This window comes from Lycium ferocissimum, chromosome 9 (genome assembly GCF_029784015.1).
Source record: "Lycium ferocissimum isolate CSIRO_LF1 chromosome 9, AGI_CSIRO_Lferr_CH_V1, whole genome shotgun sequence".
NCBI classification, from domain to species: Eukaryota; Viridiplantae; Streptophyta; class Magnoliopsida; order Solanales; family Solanaceae; genus Lycium; species Lycium ferocissimum.
The window spans coordinates 29,355,822-29,378,186 of record NC_081350.1 but is presented as its reverse complement, the minus strand read 5'-3'; the positions used below and the strand labels follow the sequence as shown (position 1 = coordinate 29,378,186).

Sequence of the window (22,365 nt, the reverse complement as noted above, 5' to 3'; positions counted from 1 at the left end):
CAAGTTCTATATTCGTTTGCGAGGGTTAATGGGTAGTGAGAACTTTTAACACTATTTTTCTATAGAACCAAAGGGAAACATCCAATGTACCCTTTTTTGAGTGTCATACTTGTAATTTTCTGGAAAATGAAGCCTACACCTGTTCAATAGCCAATTAAATAGGTCCACCAAAGCCAAAGCCAATAAAAATGGTCCCACATTTGACAGTACAATTCTGGATGCTATTTGTACAGCAAATTGTAGACGTGTTCGGCCTCTTCAACTCTCCCTTTTCAGAATCCAATTCCAACACATCACTATCATTTTCAGAGTGCATAGCTTTCATTTTGCAAAGCTTCCATTCTCAAATTCTCGCTCTCTCTAACAATTGCCCTTTCTCTTTTATCAGTCGGCTATTGATCTGAGAACCTCGTTTCTAAACTAGCGGTAGACAGTTAAATTGGGAGTAGTATTTATTTGCGATAACAAACCGCGGCGAGATGTTGTGGAAATATGTAGCAACAGCGCTACGCCGCCATGTCCGCCCTATCTCCACCACAGCAGCAGCGGCGGCGTACGTGGATGATGGCATAACAATAAAAGGTGTGAAAATCTCAGGTAGACCATTATACCTAGATATGCAAGCAACTTCCCCAATTGATCCTAGGGTTTTAGACGCTATGTTACCTTATCATCTTTCCCGTTTTGGAAACCCTCATTCAAGAACTCATCTTTACGGTTGGGAATCTGATCAGGCTGTTGAACTTGCCCGAGCCCAAATTGCAACCCTAATCAAAGCTTCACCTAAAGAGATTATTTTTACTTCTGGTGCTACTGAGAGTAATAATATTTCTGTTAAGGGTGTTTTGCATTTTTATAGAGATAAGAAACGACATGTTATTACTACCCAAACTGAGCATAAGTGTGTTCTTGATTCTTGTCGTCATTTACAGCAAGAGGGCTTTGATGTAACTTATCTTCCTGTTGAGTCTGATGGGCTTGTTGATTTAGAGAAGCTTCGGGCTGCCATAAGGCCCGATACGGGGTTGGTTTCCGTTATGATGGTGAATAATGAGATTGGTGTTATTCAGCCTATGGAGGAAATTGGGAAAATTTGTAAGGAGTTTAGTGTTCCTTTTCACACTGATGCTGCACAGGCTTTAGGGAAGATACCAATTGATGTGGAGAAGATGAATATAAGTTTGATGTCGTTAAGCGGGCATAAGATTTACGGGCCGAAAGGCGTAGGAGCGCTATATATGAGGCGTAGGCCGAGGATTAGAGTTGAGCCTCAGATGAATGGTGGTGGACAAGAGAGAGGGATTAGGAGCGGGACCGTACCGACACCGTTAGTTGTAGGGTTTGGGGCAGCTTGTGAACTTGCAATGAAGGAAATGGAATATGATGAAAAGAGGATTAAAGGTTTGAATGAGAGGTTATTGAATGGTATAAGGTCTAAGATTGATGGGGTTGTTGTGAATGGAAGTGTTGAAAGGCGATATACTGGGAATTTGAACATATCTTTCGCGTATGTGGAAGGTGAGAGCTTGTTGATGGGGCTGAAAGAGGTTGCGGTGTCCAGTGGAAGTGCGTGTACTAGTGCTAGTTTGGAGCCGTCCTATGTGTTGAGGGCGTTGGGAGTTGAAGAAGATATGGCTCATACGTCAATTCGATATGGAATTGGGAGGTTTACTACTGAAGAAGAGATTGATCGTGCGGTTGATCTTACAGTCAAGCAGGTTGAGAAGTTGAGGGAAATGAGCCCACTTTATGAAATGGTTAAAGAGGGTATTGATATAAAGAGTATACAGTGGGCGCAGCATTAGATTTGATTGCTGAATGATTGAATTGGGACGAGAACTGTCACTACATGAGCATGTGGAATGAAGTTGATCGTCCAGGTTCTTGTTCAGAATATTTAATGTATGTTCTTTAGCTTCAGGGCTATTTTTATGAGTTAAGTTTCTGCAATAAGACATACTGTCGTCGACTGTTAAGTTGACGCTTTAATTGTGTATGATATAGCTGTTGAGTTGCTTTAGTGACAGGATGTAGAATCTGTTATGGTAAAATGATGGGTGTTTCTGCCCTTGGATTTTGGTTTCTCATATTTTGCTTGTGACTACTTAAAAACTTTCCTTTTTTATTTAAGAAGCTTTCCTTTTTTTAGTATTTTATATGTTTTATTTATGTGATAATATGTCTTGAAATACAATTCAAAGAATGATCAGCAGAACCGTGTTCGCTTTGGTGATAACTGAATTAGGTTTTGATTGAATTTAAAAAAGAGTTATTTTGAAAAAAGTTTGAATGCCACTTTTGTGGCTTTGATTCCAAAGAAAGCTAGAGCTATAGAGCTCAATGATTTCAGGCCTATTAGCTTGATTGGGGGAGTCTATAAGATCATTGCTAAACTACTGGCAGAGAGGTTGAAAAAGGTAATACATAAACTGGTGGACAGGCAACAAATGGCTTTTATTAAAGGAAGACAGATCATGGATGCAGTTCTTATCGCTAATGAGTGTGTGGAGTCTAGACAGAGGAGTAAGAAACCTGGTATTCTATGCAAGCTAGACATTCAAAAAGCATATGATCATCTGAACTGGAGCTTTCTAATCAATATGTTGGAGAGAATGGGGTTTGGAACTAGATGGATCAAATGGATAAAACATTGCATTAGCTCTGTTAAGTTCTCAGTGTTGGTCAACAGAACTCCTTGTGGTTTTTTTCCTTCTCAAAGGGGATTGAGACAGGGTGATCCTTTGTCCCCTTTCTTATTTATCCTGGCAATGGAGGGCATGAGCAATATGTTTCAGACAGCTAAGGTGAATGGCTGGATAAGGGGATTTCAGGTGGGTGCAGGAAACTTGGAGATCACTCATCTGCAATATGCAGATGATAATCTTGTCTTTTGTGAAGCGGTGGAAGAGAACATTTTAATCCTAAGAACTATCTTCATCATCTTTGAAGCAGTTTCAGGATTACACATTAATTAAGGGGTAAAAGCTTCATTTATCCAATTAATGAGGTTGCAGAGGTGGAGAGCTTGGCAGAGAAATTAGGAGGTAAAGTAGGGGAGCTTCCAACTACATATTTGGGCATGCCTTTGGGAGCCAAGAGCAAGTCAAAAGGAATATGGAATGGAGTACTAGAAAAATGTGAGAAGAAGCTGACAAACTGGAAAAGCCAATATCTTTCTCTTGGGGGAAGATTGACAATGGTCAATAGTGTGCTAGACGCCTTACCATCTTACATGATGTCCATATTCCCAATACCTGTCAATGTAATCAAGAGAATTGATACCCTTAGAAGGAACTTTCTGTGGTAGGGCAATGAAGATAAGAAGAAATTTCATTTAGTCAAGTGGGAGGAACTGACTGTGAGCAAGAAGACAGGGGGATTGGGTATCAAAGATTTGAAATTGCAAAACCAAAGTTTGATGATGAAATGGCTATGGAAATTTGCTACAGAGGAAACACATGCTATGGAAGGAAGTCATTACTGCTAAATATGGTTTGGAGGACAAGTGGATGACAAACATGGTGAATACTCCATATGGATGCACTGTGTGGAGGGCAATCAGGAATCACTGGCCAATAATGCTTGCAAGAATTAGATGTAAAGTTGGTAATGGTTTAAAGGTATCCTTTTGGAATGATATATGGTTGGGTGACACAGCTCTAAAGGTGAAATTCCCTGCCTTGTTCGTTCTTAGCCAAAAGCGACATGCTACTGTTGCTGAGATGTGGACTGGACAAGGGTGGGATCTGGATCTGAGAAGACACTTGAATGATTGGGAAATGGAGATGGTAGCAGAATTCCACAGTACAATGGCAGCATTCATCAACTTAACAGGGGAAAGGGATACTTTGGAATGGAAGAAGGATGGCAAAGGAATTTTTACTGTAAACTCAGCATACAAAGACCTAAATGTATCAAGTTTGCAAGAAGAAGGATGGCCATGGAAGATGATATGGAAGACAAAAGTACCTTATAAAGTGAACTGTTTTAACTGGCTGTTGGCAAAAGAGGCAGTGTTGACTCATGAAAACCTGAACAAAAGAGGTTTTCACTTATGTTCGAGATGTTTTTGTGTGGGGATCATAATGAGACAATCAGTCATCTTTTCTTGCACTGCAAATGGACAGACCAGCTGTGGAGGATGTTTATCAACCTGAGGAAGATTAGATGGGTGAAGCCTGGGAGCATAGAAGGAGTGTTAAAATGCTGGAACAGGGATGGGAATGTAACAAGAAAAGAGGAGAGATGGAAGATTGTCCCATCATGTATCTGGTGGACTGTTTGGAAAGAGAGGAACCAGAGATGTTTTGAGAACAAGCAGAACAATTTACAGAAGTTAAAGATGAACTGCCTAGCTCTTTTTTATTTTTGGTGTAAACAGGAAATTTTAGATCAGACAGAAGATATTTTTGATGTGTTAGATCTCTTGTAAGAATAGAAAACTGTAGAGATCAATGCTGTAAATGTAACCTTTTGGAGGGGGACTACATATTTTGATGTAGTACACCTATGGATATATAGATTAACTGTTACAAGTCTCAAAAAAAATGTACGCAATTATTGGTAATGAACTATAGTGATATCTATTAGTACAAATGATATGATTTAATGTTCAGTGATGTTCGGTTCTTGTTCTCTTTGTTAATCCGTTTAAGTGATGTTCATTTATTGTCCAAATCCAGTTTGTGAGGATGAATTTTGAGTTTGATAATTCATTTTGAGTTATGGTTTGCCTTCTTATCATGTGTTTTTCTTAGTTTTTAGTAGGTGGTTTGGAAACCAAAATTCTATTCCTCTGTTTTTTCCTTTGCTCTATTTATTTTGAAAAATCTGTTCTTTGCTATCCTTGACATTGTGTAGTTGTTCCTTTAGCGTCGATACTATAGAAGTTTAGGAAGTTGACTAAAGTGAAACAGGACATTCATTCTCACTATGCTATTGTTTTTTACAAAACAATGAATATTTTACAGATATGTCCTTTGGGAAAAAAATTGTACTCCCATGCACTATTTCAAAAGTAAAAGAAGTATGCTGGGTGTGACATATAAAAGAAAAAAAAGAAGAGAAATATGGTTGAGGTGTGAGATATAGTTAGGAGATGAATGTAACATTTTGAATTATTCCATATGGTTGAAACTATTAAGATTTGAGACTACTTCGGTTATTGTGTTGTCCTAACATAAATCTATTTGTTACAAGTTAAAGCCGTAAAGCAGCTTAAAGTGATTATATTTTGCAGTAAATTTACTGCCAATGTCTTATAGATCTCTAATAAATACTTGTGTAAGTTCTTCCTAAATTAAAAATCTGCCAAATGAAAGTGTATTGCAATTCATTTGCATTATCTGTTTAACAATCATAAAAGAAGTTAATGTTGAAAGGACCTCTAAGTGTATTTTTTGGGAAAAATAACTTTCATAAAAGAAGTTAATGCTGAAAGTACTTTTAAGTGTAAACTTTGTGGGGAAAATAACTATCATAAAAATTTCCAACATAGTTGCAATTCCTATCAACAATTATCTAAGTGCCAAATGACTGTAAACTTCAGTATATGTGCATTGTTTCTTGGCATGTGTGACAAAATGATGAACAAAATCTGTTTGGCGTACATCTATCTCGACATCAAGTTCCTTTATTTGCCAAATTAGTCTGGTAAAATTGCCAGTGTAGTTCCAACATTCAAGAAATTTAATTTTGGGTGTCAAAGACATTGAATTTATGAGATCCAACTAAAGGGAGGTTTAGAGTTTCAGTTATCCGGAGCATCAATTACACTTTATCATTATTAGCCAATTTATTTATAAAATTCGACAGCTGTGTTTATACCCTCTTTGACATAATGTTTCCCCAGTTCTGTTCACGAACCAAAATTTATATGCAGCGTTTCAGTTGCAAGATGCCCCCTCATATACTTTGGATGACAGCAGATAGAAGCAATTAGGGAACTAAATGGTGTAGAGACCGGAGTGAACAAGCATGTGCAGATTATGTAGCCTTTCTTGGTGGACGCATTAGCAGGCCTTTACTGTCTACTTGCATTTGACACAACACCTCATAGGAGCGTGAACCTTTCTAGATCATCTGAGTTTATATTATTTTTTATAAGGTGGCATTGATTTTTTATTTCAGAAACGATAGAAATTGCAGTCCATATACAACTTTTGCACTTAATGATTGGTAAGCAAACTTGACAATCGTTCTAATCGTACCGAAATAGAAAGGTGAAAATAATGAGACCACATTGAATAAAAACAAATGAAAATCCTAGTTTGTTTAGGATAATACCAATTATTAAAAACAGTTTACCAACTTACCCATTGATACGTGTTAGTCAGTTCCAATTTCTGAGAAAGGAGATATGTACACTCTAAGGCAATCCTGCAGATTCGATAGCTTGTAGTTTGTTTTATCTCCATTAAAGCTCGAAGAGAGTTGGATTTTTAGCTCATTCAGTTAAACCTGCATGAAATAGAAAATATAAGTAAACAAAGGTAAGCTTTGAAGCCCCTTCAAGGGTGGACAGAAAACGAATCGCCCGAGAAAAAGAAAAAAGAGAAATAGTTGTTGTGGTAGCAGAATGTAACTTCTGAAGGTCAAACCCACAGAAGGGGTTCTCTCACAAGTGATTATACGTTCAAAAATTACAACGAATGCTCTAAAACAGAAATATCTGCAACACACATAATTTGATCCATGAACAGAGTAGGATATAGTAAGTGCAATGCTATACTAAGGAAAATATGAAGCAAACTCTTAAAATGAAGTGAGAAAAGATGAAGCATAGGTAAGGAGTGTAGTTTATTTTCCAATGATTGAGATTGTAGACCGGAAAACTCTGAACTTACCCTATGAGGAATTTTGTACCAATCGAATAAAAAATCAGCAAACAAAATAGTGGAAACAAACTTAAACATGAAAATCATGGTTTGAAATCATGATGTGAAACCAGCATTTGGATTGGATGATTTGGGGTTTCAAACTGTGGTTTCAAAAATTTTAAATATAAAACTTAACCCATGAGTTTGTATTTTGTAACAAAAGATCATAAGTTGGTGAATATTTTTAACAATTATTTAAATATCCATACTCGGCATGAAGAGATTGTTCATACCATATGAGAGAATTATATTAAAGAATTTAACTATTCATGTTAAATTTTTATTTTTATTGAACTAAAGTTTGATCAATTGATGTTGTATTTTTTAGAAAGGTCTTCTAGTAGCGTATTAATTTTGTTATAAATTGTGACTTGCTCATTTGGTAAGATTGTATAAGAATTGAGAATGTTTTGATAGTTTTCACAACCTGCGGAATTTTATGTCTATAAGAGATAATACAACTTACAATATGCAAATTGCATGTCCAAACATGCTTTCAAACCATGATTTGAAATTATGATTTCAAATCATGCCCAAATGGCTCCTTAAAAGTAGAAATTGAAAGGAAATAAAAGAGGAAAAGAAAGAGGGAATGGAAGAGGCAGAGCAGAGGAGTGTGGTTTGCTTAAAAATAAAGAACAATACACGTGTTATAATAAAAGAAATAGGTCAAAGATATGTACAGTAGTACTACACAGATGCAGAAGACTGAACCTCATTACTACCTGTAACCAGAGTGTGAAATTCAAACAGAGGGAGACAATAAATCCATCTGTACTCGTTATTTATTAGTACTACTAGAAAGAAAGGTGAAGGAAAGGAAAATGACTATCATTAATGGCTCCACAAATGATTGGTATGCATATTCGTTAAGCATGCATCAGTTATGTATTTAAGCATAAATGTCAGAGTAAGAACTCTCTGTCTTGCTTGCATAAAGAAGGAAAGATGAAAATTTTGAATGAGAGTGGAATTAAATTATCCCGTGGTGTACCTTATGTTAAGATTTGATGAGTAATTAAATAAAAAATTTAGAACTTTTTTATTTTGACAGTGGACAAAGCTTTGGCTTTTGGTTACCATGCAATGCCGCAGATACTGTATGGAACAATTCAACGTTCGACATGTGCTAGCTTGCATGAGGTCGCAGTATACAGATGCTACCTTTAATAAACAAACTACTCTTCCTTTTTTCATACTGCCAAAAACCAAGAAAACCTGTGATTTCTTCCAATTCACATAAAGTAACATCGAGTCAGAAGACAACTAGAAAAGTGATCCAGTAATTAATTTTGTTTCTTTTTTCATTTCATAACTTAAGGCTTGCGTATAAAGATGAGGAAAACGTAATGTAAACATATCTATTTTAGCTATGTAAAACTGTAAATCTGAGAGTAGTGGGTGGTAGGGTGATTTTAATTTCATAGAAGTACAGCTTTGGAATCTGGTTAAAGTCAGAATGGTGGCATCCAGAATCCACATTAATATTCTCATAAATATAAAAATATGGCCATATCATACGATGCTATTAGCTTTTCAGTAGTAGCAGCAAACAGTTTTAACCAAATCTTTCACCTGCCTACTCTTAGTTCTACTGCCTGATTTGTTAACAGAGTAAGGTCAATTATTACATATGCCCTTTTTGTAACCTCTACGGACTTTCACATTTACTTTGCTATCATTTTGTACCTCATATTTACTCCCTCAAGAGATTCGCTGCTATTTCTTCTTTTATCAGAAAATGATCACAAAAACTTTTCACCATCGTAGGAAGGTTCATATTTCTCCTAGATGCATTGCTAATACTAAATTGATTTAACTGACACCATTAAATGCTGATTAACGTACATTAAATAAGATATGGGAAGGAAATTATTTCCACATATAGTAGCAGCCATTCATGTGTAGACTCGAGTATTTGACCAAAATGGTCCCTTATGTTTGAGAGCCGTTTGATTTTAAGTGTCGATTATATTATCTTGAGCATATATGGTCTTTTAATTTTGCAAAAGCTAAGCACTTTAGACCTAATTGATAAAATCATAGGCTGCTTCAGCCCTCGAATCAATGAAAACAAATTAGAGACAAGAATCAGGAGATACATAGAGTTGTATTTGATTGTCACGAATTGAACCATAATCAAATCGCTTTGGGTCGATCACTAATGTTAGTAATTGATGATTACGCAATCAGAACAATTTCGAATTTACCTCAAACAAAAAATAAATTAACCCGTAATTCGATTCGAATAAATTCGGAATTATGCAGGCTTAATCCGAATCTAAAAAATGAGATTTTTGCTTGGTCAATTCAAACTAGTGATTGGTTAATAAGACTCCAGACTTAGATTATAGTGGGAAAAAATCAATTTCTATGACGATTTTTATATTATAGTTATAATAATAGTAATGGTTTCAGATCCACAACAGAATTATTCAAATTAACGAAAATGTCATGTGCTTTCACATGAATAGAGCAAAACGACCCCAATAGAGATCTTCTCCAATGTCGTTTTCCTCCAATTTTAGCATTATTACACAAAAACATAAAAGTCTAGACAAGAGAATCACCACAAAACTTGAAGAAAAAAATGAAGTTGGGCAAGAAGACCTTGATCATGATTGTTAGTATTTCACTTGGACACGTGAAAAACATAAAAACACTTCCGTTTACGCATTTAAGGTTGTAATAAAATAAGGACAAAATTGGACTAGCGCTAAAAATTAAAAGATTATTTGGGTTAAAGCTGGACATAAAACCAACAAGAAAGTAGCAAAGATTCATGTACAAGGGGACTGTACTTAGACTTGTGTTTAAGGGTTGAAGATGAGATTGCCACATTTGCATTTCCAGCTCAGAGGCTTGTCGTTTGAGTTGTCATCGTCCCTGGCATAGGCAATGTTGTTGGAGGCTTTGTTGTTGTTGTTGTTGATGATGGTGTTGTTCTTATTTCCATTTGTAATTTGGGGATTTGTTGGAACCTGGATAGCTTCACAGTGTCCGCAAGAACCACATCTTTTGTCACACCTAGGTGGCCTTGACCCAATTTGTGATCTCAAAATTGCTCTCTTTTTGCTCTCTGTATACAATCCAAGAAAATTATCAAACACTGTTATGTTCTATTAAGGAAAAGAAAGATTGAAACGTAAAGTGTGTCAAAATTTTACCTGGTCATGCCCCTGAGCATCAAGCAGTTTTCTACCTGTAAGATTGAAAAAAGAATTGGACTACATATGTCAAATTTCAGCTTCTAAAGTTGCATGTGGCAGTATGTGTGTGAGCTAAAAAGACAGAGCAGAGGACTCTGTTCCGTGAATAGAAGCTAAGAAAAATACCTTCAGCCTTGAATGTTAGCTGGGATAAGCAAAGCATAAGAAGGAGAAGTGAATTTGTATGACTGTGGCGACATGTGAAATTCTGAGTCCAACACATTTCAAATTTCAAAAGGAATGATTTTGACTTGAAAGTGAAATTATTGGACAGAAGTAGACTAGTGGTGATGTGCAAGAGCTTTAATTTTGACAAAGGGCAGTTTAATTATGACATCTGAGTCAAAATTATATAACTCCAAAATGACACAACCCAAGGCATATCTTTAGTGCAATAAAAAGGAATATTTCTCAAAGGAGTTCTCATTTTCCTTTCGTGGTGCACTAAGTGTGAATGTACCAAATATGAAAACCTGTACCACCAAAAAAAAAAATTGAAGCCCAAGGGTAACCCAAGATAGCAAGACTAAATATGAACTTGACTGGAAAAACTTAAGCACATCTCAATGAGATAGACAGAGTCCCAAAACAAATGAGCGCCCCCCACCCCCGCAAACACGCACACATGCATATATATTCCATGCTACATCCGCAGTTCCACTCTTAGTACCAACTTAATCATCTAGGTTGCTATCACCTAAATGCTTTGCTTATTGTCCAATAAAATCGATGGCTTTGTTTATGTTGATTTGGAAGTGCACACAGCAAATTCAAAATTACAACAACAACATAGCCAGTAGAATCTCATCAGGTGGGGTTTGGGAAGGTAGAGTGTGCGTATACCTTATCCCTACCTTGTGAATCACAAGGTAAGGACATAGCAAATTCAAAATTGTAGAAACAAAATCCCATTTTTTTGGTTGGACCAGTTCAATTGGAGAACAATATTTTCCGTCTAATATAAAAGGAAGGCTTCCTTACTTCATTTGTATGGGCAAACCGAGACAAATGGGCTCTCAAAACCAAACACAACCTAAGGTTGATAAGCTTCTTGCCATTGGTGGTGGTTAAGAGTGTCCATTTGGTAGGTAATGGGCTACCATGAACTCCAAAACATTTTTTTGCGCGGATTGTCCTTCAAAGGCATTGGTCCTTAATTTTTGTCCGTCAAATTGTTGGTCTTCAAATTTTTCGCGTTGCTTGGGTTTCAGGTTCGAACCCCCGCTCAATCAAAAAAATTTTAAAAAAAATCGCAAGGCAGAGTCTTATGCCTGAAGGCAAACTCTGCCGTAAGATAGCATTTTTTGCCTTATAAGGTAGAGTTTGTAAGCATTAAGGCGAACTCTGCGTTATAAGGTAGCAAACTTGCCTTAAGGTAGAGTTTTGCCGGCAAATTTTGCCTTGCGAAATCTAAACTCTGCCTTACGAATATTTTTAAAAATTTTGACTGAGCGGGGGTTTCGAACTCGGAACCCATGAGTTTTAGGTGAAGTACAAAAATTAAAAACCACCCTCGAATAAGGATAATCGTGCAAATGGCGCACTCGAAAGTCCGTTGCTCAGGCCTCATGTAGATACTTAGCTCTGTGTCTCTCAATTTGGGCTGACTAAGAACCTTCTTTATTGGGTTATTCACAAGTAACCTCCTGTGGCCCAAACAGTCCTTTTAGTTGCTTCTTCCTTCTTAAAAAAAAAAAAAAAAAAATTTACTTGGTGTAGCTTCTTCTAAGAGGTAATTATTGATAATAACTATCTTTTAATTTATTTATATTTAATAGCTAGAGTGATTTTGTAAATTACTATTCGTAGCTACACCAAAATACATAAAGTTTGAGCCTCTGAATAACCACTTCAGCCACTCTAACTTTATGTATTTTGGTGTAGTTACGAATAGTAATTTATAAAATCACTGTAGCTACTACATATAAATAAATTAAAAGATAGTTATAATCAATAATTACCTCGTAGCAGAAGCTACACCAAGTAAAAATTCCTCAGTAATATTGTGCTAGTTTAGTGAAGAAATTGTACGGTTTTCCTTCAAATGGTCCGGTCTTCAATTTTTGTCCTTCAAAATTAAACTTATGCCTAGCGGAATATAAGTTCTTTAATGACACAGGGCATAACTTATAAAATATTATGATGGGAAAATATAAACTTATGTCCCGCTTAAAAATCGTTTTCTTGAGGCACAAAAATTAAAGACCAGCACTATAGATGTACAGAAGTGCAAATGACCCAAGTTTAGTTATGTCACGGCCCAGTTCAGGTAGACTACAAAAATTCCCTAAGCTATTTGCTATGAATTTTCCTTTCTAAACCTCTAATACTTAAAAACACTCTCAATAGAACTTCTCAAAGCCATAGCAGATCGTTAAATCCTAAAATTAACTTCTCTCCGACGAAAATAACAGATACAGTTAAGTCTTGACGCAGTGATTTTTAAATGTTGTTTCCTCTGTCGTTGGACGACTGGCTTATAGTTTCTACTAGTGAACTTTAACACTTTCCTCTTACAAGTTACAACCCCTTTTACTTTTCACGGTTGAACTCTTAATTTTCTTTTCCCTTTTTCTTTAAGAGATATTACGGGAGAATGGATAATTCATAATTTAAAGAAGTATTCACAGGCTGCGTGTTCAATTGAACTTGTGAGCCCATTTTACACCAAAACTGACCTTTCTAAAGAAGTCTCAAAGCAGAATGGGCTAAGAAATCAGAAACTCTATCTACTTTAGTTTAGCCCAAGTTGGCAATTTGTTCTATTTATATGGATATTTAGAAGAAATTGGACGAGTTTCCCTTCAACTGGGCTGGTCTTTAATTTTCGTCCTTCAAATGGGCTGGTCTTTACTTTTTGGCCTCAAATGGGTTGGTTTTAATTTTGGTCCTTCAACAATCAAACTTATGTCTAGTGGGGCATAAGTTCTTTAAGGACATTACTTCTGGGATATTATACTGTGAAAATATAAATTTACGCCTCGTAAAAAAGTTGTTTGTTATGATGGTCGAATATTAAAGACCAACACAAAATGGGTGTAAAAGTTCTAAGGTTCATTGGCACTTATGTTCCTATTTTGTGTTGGTCTGTAACAGGGGCGGACCTAGAATTCAATGGTACTGGGTGCTCGCCTAAAAATCAACAAAAAATAAATTGCTTTTATTGGGACTTGAACTCCACTCTTCCATGGCTTAGCCTAAAGCCTACCACCTTTTAAGCAAAGCACCTAAATCTTTTATTGCTTCTTGGGTGCTATTTAATGTTTAAAATCAAAATTCCAACATTTTCTATTTGTCTACATAGATTATTCATTGAGGTCAATGGATACTCGAGCACCAAATATTAGTACATGGGTTCGCCCTGGTCTTTAATTTTTAACCCTCATAACAAACAATTTTTCGCGGGATATAAATTTATATTTTCACATAATAATATCTCACAAATTATGTCCCCCGCTCTTGAAGAATTTATATACATAAATATGATTGCTAATGACAAAAATCAAAGACTACCCCATTTGAAGGACCAAAATTAAAGAGCAACCCATTTGAAGGAGAAACCGTGCAATTTCTTTCAAGTCCAAATGACCCCATTTTTTACTCTACATCGTAGTCCAAAGCACTAAAGTCCATCACAAAAAAATAACAATTTTTTTATCTTTTACAAATTTTAGCTAGTATAATCATTATATATATATATATATATATATATATATATTGATGAAACACTTATTATACACCGGCAATAGCTACAACCTATGAATGGTTACGAGTAGGCGGATGAATTTTTTTTTTTTTTTTTTTTTTTTTGTGCTAAAAATATTAAGATCCTTTTTTTTTTCATGGAAGAATTAGCAAAGGTATGCCATTATGACTTAAACGATTTTTTTTTTTCGACGCTTAAGCGAAATTCATGTGAAGAGAAACCAAAGTCAAAATGCAAAAAGTTTAACATGATCTCCCATCAATGGGAAGTTAACAACCGCTTTACTTCAACATATTTGAATCAACATCACATGTAAATTTGCTTTCCCCTTTTTGACTACAATGTTTTAACTGTGCAGTCATGTGATTCCATAAGTTTTCTTCATCTAAACAATTTGACTTTCCGAAGGGAAGCTCAGTAGCTAAAATATCACAATTTAAATGAGACTTTATTAATGCTCAATTAAACTTTCCCTAATTCTGTTTTTAAAAAATGAATTTCTTTCCTTCTTGCGACTAGCCATTGCTTTAAGTGATAAATTTCCTTTTCCCCCCTTTTTTTTTGGTGTTCCTTTTTTCTTCTTTTGAGTTAAAAACAACAGGGAAAAGGATATCCACATCTTATTACACTTTGTGGTGCGTTCTTCTAAAGAAGATAAGGTTTTGGAAATGTAAAATGATTAGTTTTTAATTGTGTCACAAGTTGTTATAAAGATACCTTTTTATTTATTCAGTGGCATACAAATTACAAAAACGTTTACAATTTCCACTAAATTCTATTCTTCGAGTGCGTAGCTTTCAACTAGTGCCGTCCATTGACAAAATTATTGCGTATTTGTTCCAAATTTTCATCATGTCATTGCAGTTAATTTCAACAAGATAATGCTTTTTTGTAGTTAGTATATCACTTCTTTTTGGGCAGGTCGAATGCTCTAAAAGTGTGTGGTTTACTTGAGTTCAGATTCCTCAGGGCTCAGTTAGATTCTTGGAACAATAAATTGAAATATTGCTTGACTTTAAAGTGTTTTGTATTTATCATTTTAAGTTTATATTTCCTATCACGTCGTCTCGGACTTTCTTTGTCTCCTTCCAAGGATCAAACTAATCAGTTCTTTTGTCTTAGGGTATATTTTCGTTGAGATCGAAATAATAAGGTGTCATGTAAAAGTTAGTAAAGTTGAACAAAACATATATATATATATATATATATATATATATATATATATATATATATATATATATATATATATATAGAGAGAGAGAGAGAGAGAGAGAGAGAGAGAGAGAGAGATTAACCAATCTACATTATAATATTTTTTTTTAATATACTTTTCGTTTGTTTCCGACTTATCATTGTTCAACTTTACTAACTTTTAGATGACACCTTATTATTTCGATCTCAACGAAAATATACCCTAAGACAAAAGAACTTATAGAAAAAATAATTCTTCCTGTAAACATGACTCTCCAACCTTAAAGGACTGCATTGCGGATGTAACAACATGAGAAACAAAGATTCTGGTTTTACAGAGGTCCAATGCCTTTTTCTCCAACAAAAGTATTAGTCAAATATGTAAGGGATTTATATTTTTCTTTTAAGAAAAATAAAAACAACCATGCTAAATATTTTGCCTTTCCTTCAAGAAAAAGAAAATTGAAATAAGGTAAGAAAATCAGAGCAAATTCTAACAATTTTCTAATTATCACTGATGTAAAATTTAGAGAAACAAATGTGAACCAAACCATTAGGTTTTGGGGTTACACCTTTTGAACTTCTTATACATTTTTCAGAACATGTGAAAGTTATGATTGAAATTTGAAATGAAACACAAAACAAAAACAACTTTTAAGTTGTCAATATAGCTAGAACACTTGAAAGTACACAAGTTTATTGTAAGTACTCAATATTTGAAGTACAATGTTAATCTTTTTGGCGACCCCAAAGAATTAGGAGACCATGTGAAACTAGTGATTGGTGATTTGAAGTACAATGTTAATCTTTTTGGCGACCCCAAAGAACTAGCCTTCTTTGTATCTAAAGCTATGGCACTAGTTCCTTAAATCATTACATCCAGAAATCTGTAATCATCTGCAATCAATTAGGATTAGTAATTTAATTTGAAATGAAGGGAGTAATTGAATATCCTTTTGGAAATGACGCAGTTTTTTCTTTATTTAAGTAGCAAGTAGGTCACCTTCAATTTTAATTTGATGTTATAAATTCTTTCTAAGTTTGATTCTATGCATTAGCAGATTAAAATAAATATTCACTTATAATGTAATTATAATTCTTTTAATAACTATTAAATATTGACAACCTGATAAAAATAGCAGTTAACCTGATAATATGTCACAACTGGTAGTATGTATATATTTATATTATCAAATGTATATAACTTAAATACTTTTTAAAATAATTTTAGCTCACTTATCGCTCTAGATTACTCTCATGCATCATCTAGAATTTTAAAACTCTGAATAAGCATTTTTCTTCAAAAAGAGTCTCTTTCAATAAACGATAAATTAAATGAAAGTCGGCTTGCATACGTAGTTACATACGTAAAGAACAGCAGCATTGCCATAAATAATATATAAAGGTAAATAAAGAGGAGTAGAAGACAACAAAATCGCTTTCAAATTCCGGAAAATAAGAGTTAGCTTTGTAGCTTTACGTCATAATTTTTTTGTTTCCCTAAACACTTTATTTAAGAATAAATTGAATTATGTTTGTGGGAATTCTTCAACTTTGGTGACTGATTTCAAGGGGAAAAATAAGTCATCACGTGTTTGACTTTTCTGAAAAAGGTTGCTGTAGATGGGTGGACTAAACTTGCTTCAAACAGCCGAAAACACAAAAAGATAAGTGTTTTATTATTGTTTATGGTTGTTGCATTACTTGGTTTAGATAATTTAATTCCCGAAATAAAATTTAGGAGCCCTTTTCTAGGTGACATTGCAATTAGTGAGGCGCACATCAATTAAAACACTGTTATTACCCAGACTACTTCTCGAAACTACTACTCCATAGTTTATACATTTCTCTTTGTTGAATTCTCGATAATAATGGAAATTGTAGCTGACTTGTTGACTATGATTTAGAAATTTGATTTGGAATGTATTAGTGTAGTTTATATAGAGATTTTCCCTTGACGTAATTGATAAAGTTGTTGTCATGAGACCAGGAGGTCACAGGTTCGAGCTTTGCAGAACTGCTCAATAGCAACTCTTCCTATAGGTACTAAAATAGGATACTATTTAGACGATTTATCTAGGTTAAAATTACAAATATGTATGCAAGTAGTATAAATATATTAATTTACGGCTGAGCTAAGAAGAGAGATTATGAAGTTTAATTGAACAAAGCTACAATATGGATTCTAGGTTAGTCATTGTAAACTAAGGACAAAACTTTTATTAATTCAGTTAGTTGTAAAAAATGATCTTGAGTTGGGCTATTTGAGTTATGTTATAAGCTATATATATATATATATATATATATATATATATATATATATATATATATATATACATTCCATTATTGAGTCCAAGTTGATGCTTCCTTCTGACTCAAACAAACATTGGATGAATTATGACCAAATTTGTCAATTCACTTAATAATTCATTTTAACCCGCCAAAATGACTAATTCATCAATTTGACACTCTTTAGATTCCTCCCAAGTCAAATTGTCTAATTTCGAGGGAATTGCTCGGGTACCCTATACAAGCATTTCGACTGATTGCCCCACTCTACATCATTATTAGCACCCTTAATCATATGAATTCCAACAAAATACGACAAAACTATCCCCTACCAATTTCCACGCAGTATGTCCTTTTTATGCTATTTGCATACTTTCCACAATAAAAGCCAACGCCATGCAACTTACTTGGAAGACACCAATTAGTAGAGTGTGTGTGAATGTTGGAATGGATTCATGCACCTTGTAGCAACTTGCTTAAACCCCATAATATGTCATCTCTATATGAGTTCAATCTAGGCATATATATATATTTGGTAAATAAAAGAAAATCTAGGCATATATATATAATATAGCTATTTAGGGTGCCAAATGCAACTCCTGCAATAAAGGTCCCATCTTCAATCTTAAGAGAGGCAAATCATTTGCTTCCCTGCCATAAATGAAGTGAGGACCTATGAGTGCAGATTATATGCATTTACAGAATATAAGACTTTTATTCAATCCAATTATTTAAAAGCGATTACATTTAATAGTATAAGCTTAAGTTTAATAACGTAACTCTGAAAAAGGTTTAAACTCCACTACATCAAGCGCGTAGAATACTGTTCTTTTTTTTTTTTTTTTTTTTTCCTTTTTGCTTTTAACCCCCCATTTTGGAGGATCTATATTGTTTCCACACTTTCCCTCTCGTGTAGAAATTACTGCCAGTTTATATACCTAATTTTTTTTTTTTTACTGGATTTAACTTAAAGACTGTAACTTTGTTAGTAACTCTTACACTATTAACGTAATTCTATCTTTTATAGCTTGTTACTTACCACATACTAAGTTATTAATTCGTGCTTAATGTAGACAATCACTTGGAAGAGTTAAAGTCCTATGCTCCGAAGAAAAATGGTAAGTGTTATTATTAAGGTACGGTAATAGTGTAAAATTCATTCCATTCGTCGTCAATATATATGACAAACTTCTTCTTTAATTTCAATCACTTTTTATATAACTTGATCATTGGATAAATATTTTTACATTTACATTCTTAATATGCAAAAGTTACGTTCGATTTATTAGGAGTATCTCTTTTCCTTTTTGCATATTGTTGGAATTTTATATTATGCAAAGTGCCACATATGATTTCTTTGTGCACAAGTTTTGCGGTATATCCAACTAAGTCACGACTTGGTTTTTGGTGCAAAATTTTGTGGTGATAGCATCTTCTTCTCAGCTTCCTTGAATATTCTTTCTACGGTGCTTTTTACTTTTTTTGTCGGGAGGTACGTACAAAGTTCCTTGGAATGCTAGCTAGGCATATTATTGTAAATTTCTTAATGAGCATAAGATGTGGCTAATAAAATGACAAAATTTACTTTGTGTTTCTAACAACAAAATTTTATCTGGAAAATTTGTTTAGGGTAGATGCATAACAAATTATCCACGCTTACTTATAGAACATTCTTTTCACCTAAACCTGGAATCATACAAGTAATTGCAATTAAGCTTTACGCGCCATTTGTCAAAGATAACGTATTTGACTTCCAATTCCGACTTATTCCCTATTATTGGTTGCTAACTTCTTTTAAAAGTATAAAAATATATTGAATTTCAATTTACTACCATCCAAGGACCTACTTTCTTCCTCTTGTTTGCTAAGCAAAGGACTTCAAGATTTTGAGTCCATTAGCTATTAACAAGGAAAAGAAAAGTAGATTAATCTGTTTACTTTATATATGATTGTGATGTCAATATTTTGTCCTGTCATTTAGGAGTTGATTTTTCAAAAGGTCACTCAACTATCCTCATTGTAACACAAAAGTCACTTAATTTTGTTTTATAACTGGAAAGTCACTCAATTTTCATTTTTGTAACACAAAAATCACTTAACTTTGTTTTGTAACTGAAAAGTCACTCAACTTTCATCTTTATAACACAAAAGTCATTCAACTCATTTTTGTCAACTTTTGCTGACGTAGCATTTTAAAAAAAATTAAATTCTTATTTAATATAAACTCACCCATTTATACCATTTAGTGACCCGTCCTACTAACCTAACCCGCTATCTAATGAATTTAGTGTAAGACTTGATGAAGATGTCTGAGAACTGATCAGTAGTGTAAATTTTGTAGAGCAGAGGATTAATATAGTAATTTTGAACAACATCACTACTTCATGGCTCCTGCATTAACTAAATGAATTGAAACATTGATTATCGATGTGACATTTACTTTCCCTGCAATCACTACCAACTTCTTATGGTATTCTTTGTAAAATTTAAGCTGTTTGCTCAAGGGAATTGTATTCTGAGTACATCATAGATGAAAAGAAGAACAAAGGTACAACTAGACTTGGTTGATTTGCGCAGAGGCGTATCTAGCCTACAAGGTAGGGGTTCAACTGAACCCCAAACTTTCGACGCAGAGCCTAAATTTATGTGTAAAAAATTATTAAAATTGCAATAAATAGTAGATATGAATCCCTAACTTTAAAAATATAATGGGTTCAATGCTAAAAATCTTAAGATTGAACCCATAAAATTTAAATCCTGGATTCGCCTCTCGATTTGTGTAATATTTTGTGAATAGAATACATAAATTTCCTTGAAGAACTGTTACTACTTGCAAATAGCTTTGCATTAGTGTCATAGTAATAGATGAACTTGAGGCAAGGCCCGAGTAGGGAGGAGAATCCAGACACGTTACCAGTAAAAATTACTAGTAAAATTTCAGTCCTTAGTGTTTTGTTATAAAAATTTGAATAGCGGGTCCGTTTAGTGGGGAGGATCACCAAATGGTAAAAATGGGTGAGTTTATATTAAATAAGGATTTAATTTTTTTTTTAAATGCCACATCAGCAAAAGTTGATTAAAATGAGTTGAGTGATTTTTGTCTTACAAAAATGAAAGTTGAGTGACTTTCTAATTATAAAACAAAGTTAATTGACTTTAGTGTTACAATGAAGATAATTGAATGACTTTTCAGTTATAAAATAAAATTATGTGAATTTTGTGTTACAATAAGGACAGTTGAGTGACCTTATGAAAAATCAAACTCCGTCATTTAGGCTCCACAGCCAAGTTTATCTGCTAGCAATAGCCCGACTTTTTCCTTTCCTATAGTTATTGGTCGAATTTGAGATTAGTTCCACGCTTCCTTTGGGAGCCGTACAAACATAAATATTCATTGTTTTAACTTATGTATCTTACTTTTTTTCTTAGTTAATTTTTAAAAAGAAAAAATCTTTTCATACTAAGCAGTAAATTTTTAATTCGAACGTGCCCATTTTATCTTTAGTGACGCTACCTCAAAATTAAAAAAAAATACTTTTCATATGTTTACATGTTTTTTGTTTAAGATTACATAATTCAAAAATCTTTATTACTTTCTTAAATTTAATGAGCAGTCAAATTAAGAAACATAAAAATAAGAGAATTAGCACCATCATATCATAGCGACTCATATACTATTTGTAAAGCTACGGATGCTTTAATATCATTTTACCATAAATATATCAATACTTTCCCGAGCAACAAAACTTGCACCTTTTTGCAATTAGTTCATCTAAAGTAAACTATTTAGTACCGTGAATTAAAAACTTTCGTCTCTGTCCCATTTTTCGCCCCAATAATTTTACATTAACAAAAAGCATGCAATTTAATTGAATTGCTATAATTTTATGTACGTACGTCTATGTATTTTTCTAAAATCTGAAGGGAAGGGACATGCACTGCGGTTTTAGCGTTAAGCACGCCGACTACAACCAATAATATGCAGAGAAAGAGTAAAAAATTTGACGTGATATAAATTAGTCAACGCTATTTCTAAAGTTGTCTCCTTTCCAACTTCAAAAAGCACCAATTCATTGTCATATACTCATATACATCAAACTCCTTTTTCCAATTAAAATAAAGAAAAGAATCTGCTTAAATCCTGTCAGTACAAATAGATATTTTAAGTGGCTACTATTATAGGCTTATAATTTCCCATTCAACCTACGTATTTCTTTTCGTTCCCATTTATATGACATAGTTTAAGCCGGCACATAATTTAAAAAGAAATAAATTTTTTTAAAATTTATAATCTAAAATATATTATAATATTTGTGTGGCTATAAAAATTTTGAAACTTAAAAAAAAAAAAAAAAGGTCTTACATAAACTTGAAATAAAAAGAGTGTAGTTTATATAATATAAAACAGTTAACGGTTGTTCATCCTCTATAATTGAAATTATTGTGAGGAGAAAAGGAGGAAACGAAACTCTTTCCCGACAAAAGTCAAAAAGTTAAATCAAAAAATAATAATGGCATCATAAATTTTGATACATTTGTATTCTCTATATGCAGCCAAATGCAACGATTATTTCTCATTGTTTCCCTAATCACTAGTATGCGAGTAAAACATATTTGGTGAGAGATATTTACGTATAAATTGACGTAATTTCTTCAAAATCCAGCTAAAGAAAAATGACAAAATCTAGAAATTAAAGCAGTGGGAAAAGGAAAAATGAGTATGGGTTTTTTTGTCACCTTGAAAGATTGTATCGTGGCGGCTCCAGTGGAAAAACTATTACTCCTAAAAAGAGTCGACAAAAAACTTTATTATGTGTCTTAAACAAAGGATATTAGTTGTGTGAGATTTTCTTTTTGCAAAACAAAAAAATAATCCGCATGTACACTTTTCCATCCACAAATTTTAGGTTTATTTTTTTTATCTCATAGGAGGGAACCTCAATTAACTAATATCAGTTGCTGTGGCACATATTAAAAATTTTCAAGTCGATGAAGAGAAGGGGCCACAGCCAGATATTATATTCTTCTTGCTTTTGTGCCAACAAAATATCAAACAAATGATTCAGAATCAAATCATTCATTATCTCCACTA

General features: G+C 33.7%; 2 protein-coding genes across 2 annotated transcripts; both read left to right on the top strand.

The window, feature by feature from the left end:
• Positions 1-526: 526 nt before the first annotated feature.
• Positions 527-2,087, top strand: LOC132030195 (cysteine desulfurase, mitochondrial-like). The gene has a single exon (XM_059419720.1). The coding sequence runs from the start codon at positions 618-620 to the stop codon at positions 1,803-1,805; it is 1,188 nt and encodes a 395-aa protein (XP_059275703.1). The 5' UTR covers positions 527-617; the 3' UTR covers positions 1,806-2,087.
• On the top strand, positions 1,856-4,432 carry LOC132031768 (uncharacterized). The gene is made up of 6 exons (XM_059421680.1): positions 1,856-1,902; positions 2,285-2,900; positions 3,008-3,262; positions 3,308-3,358; positions 3,450-4,044; positions 4,128-4,432. Exons 1-6 carry the CDS (start codon positions 1,856-1,858, stop codon positions 4,430-4,432), a joined length of 1,869 nt encoding a protein of 622 aa, XP_059277663.1.
• Positions 4,433-22,365: the final 17,933 nt, after the last annotated feature.

Excerpts from the sequence above, each read along its gene's own strand:
- LOC132030195 (XM_059419720.1), top strand. The coding sequence starts at position 618 with ATGCAAGCAACTTCCCCAATTGATCCTAGGGTTTTAGACGCTATGTTA.
- LOC132031768 (XM_059421680.1), top strand. The coding sequence starts at position 1,856 with ATGTGGAATGAAGTTGATCGTCCAGGTTCTTGTTCAGAATATTTAAT. Across the intron at positions 1,903-2,284 it reads TCTTGTTCAGAATATTTAAT|TTTGAATGCCACTTTTGTGG; the intron begins GTATGTTCTTTA and ends TTTTGAAAAAAG. Across the intron at positions 3,263-3,307 it reads TATTCCCAATACCTGTCAAT|GGCAATGAAGATAAGAAGAA; the intron begins GTAATCAAGAGA and ends TTTCTGTGGTAG.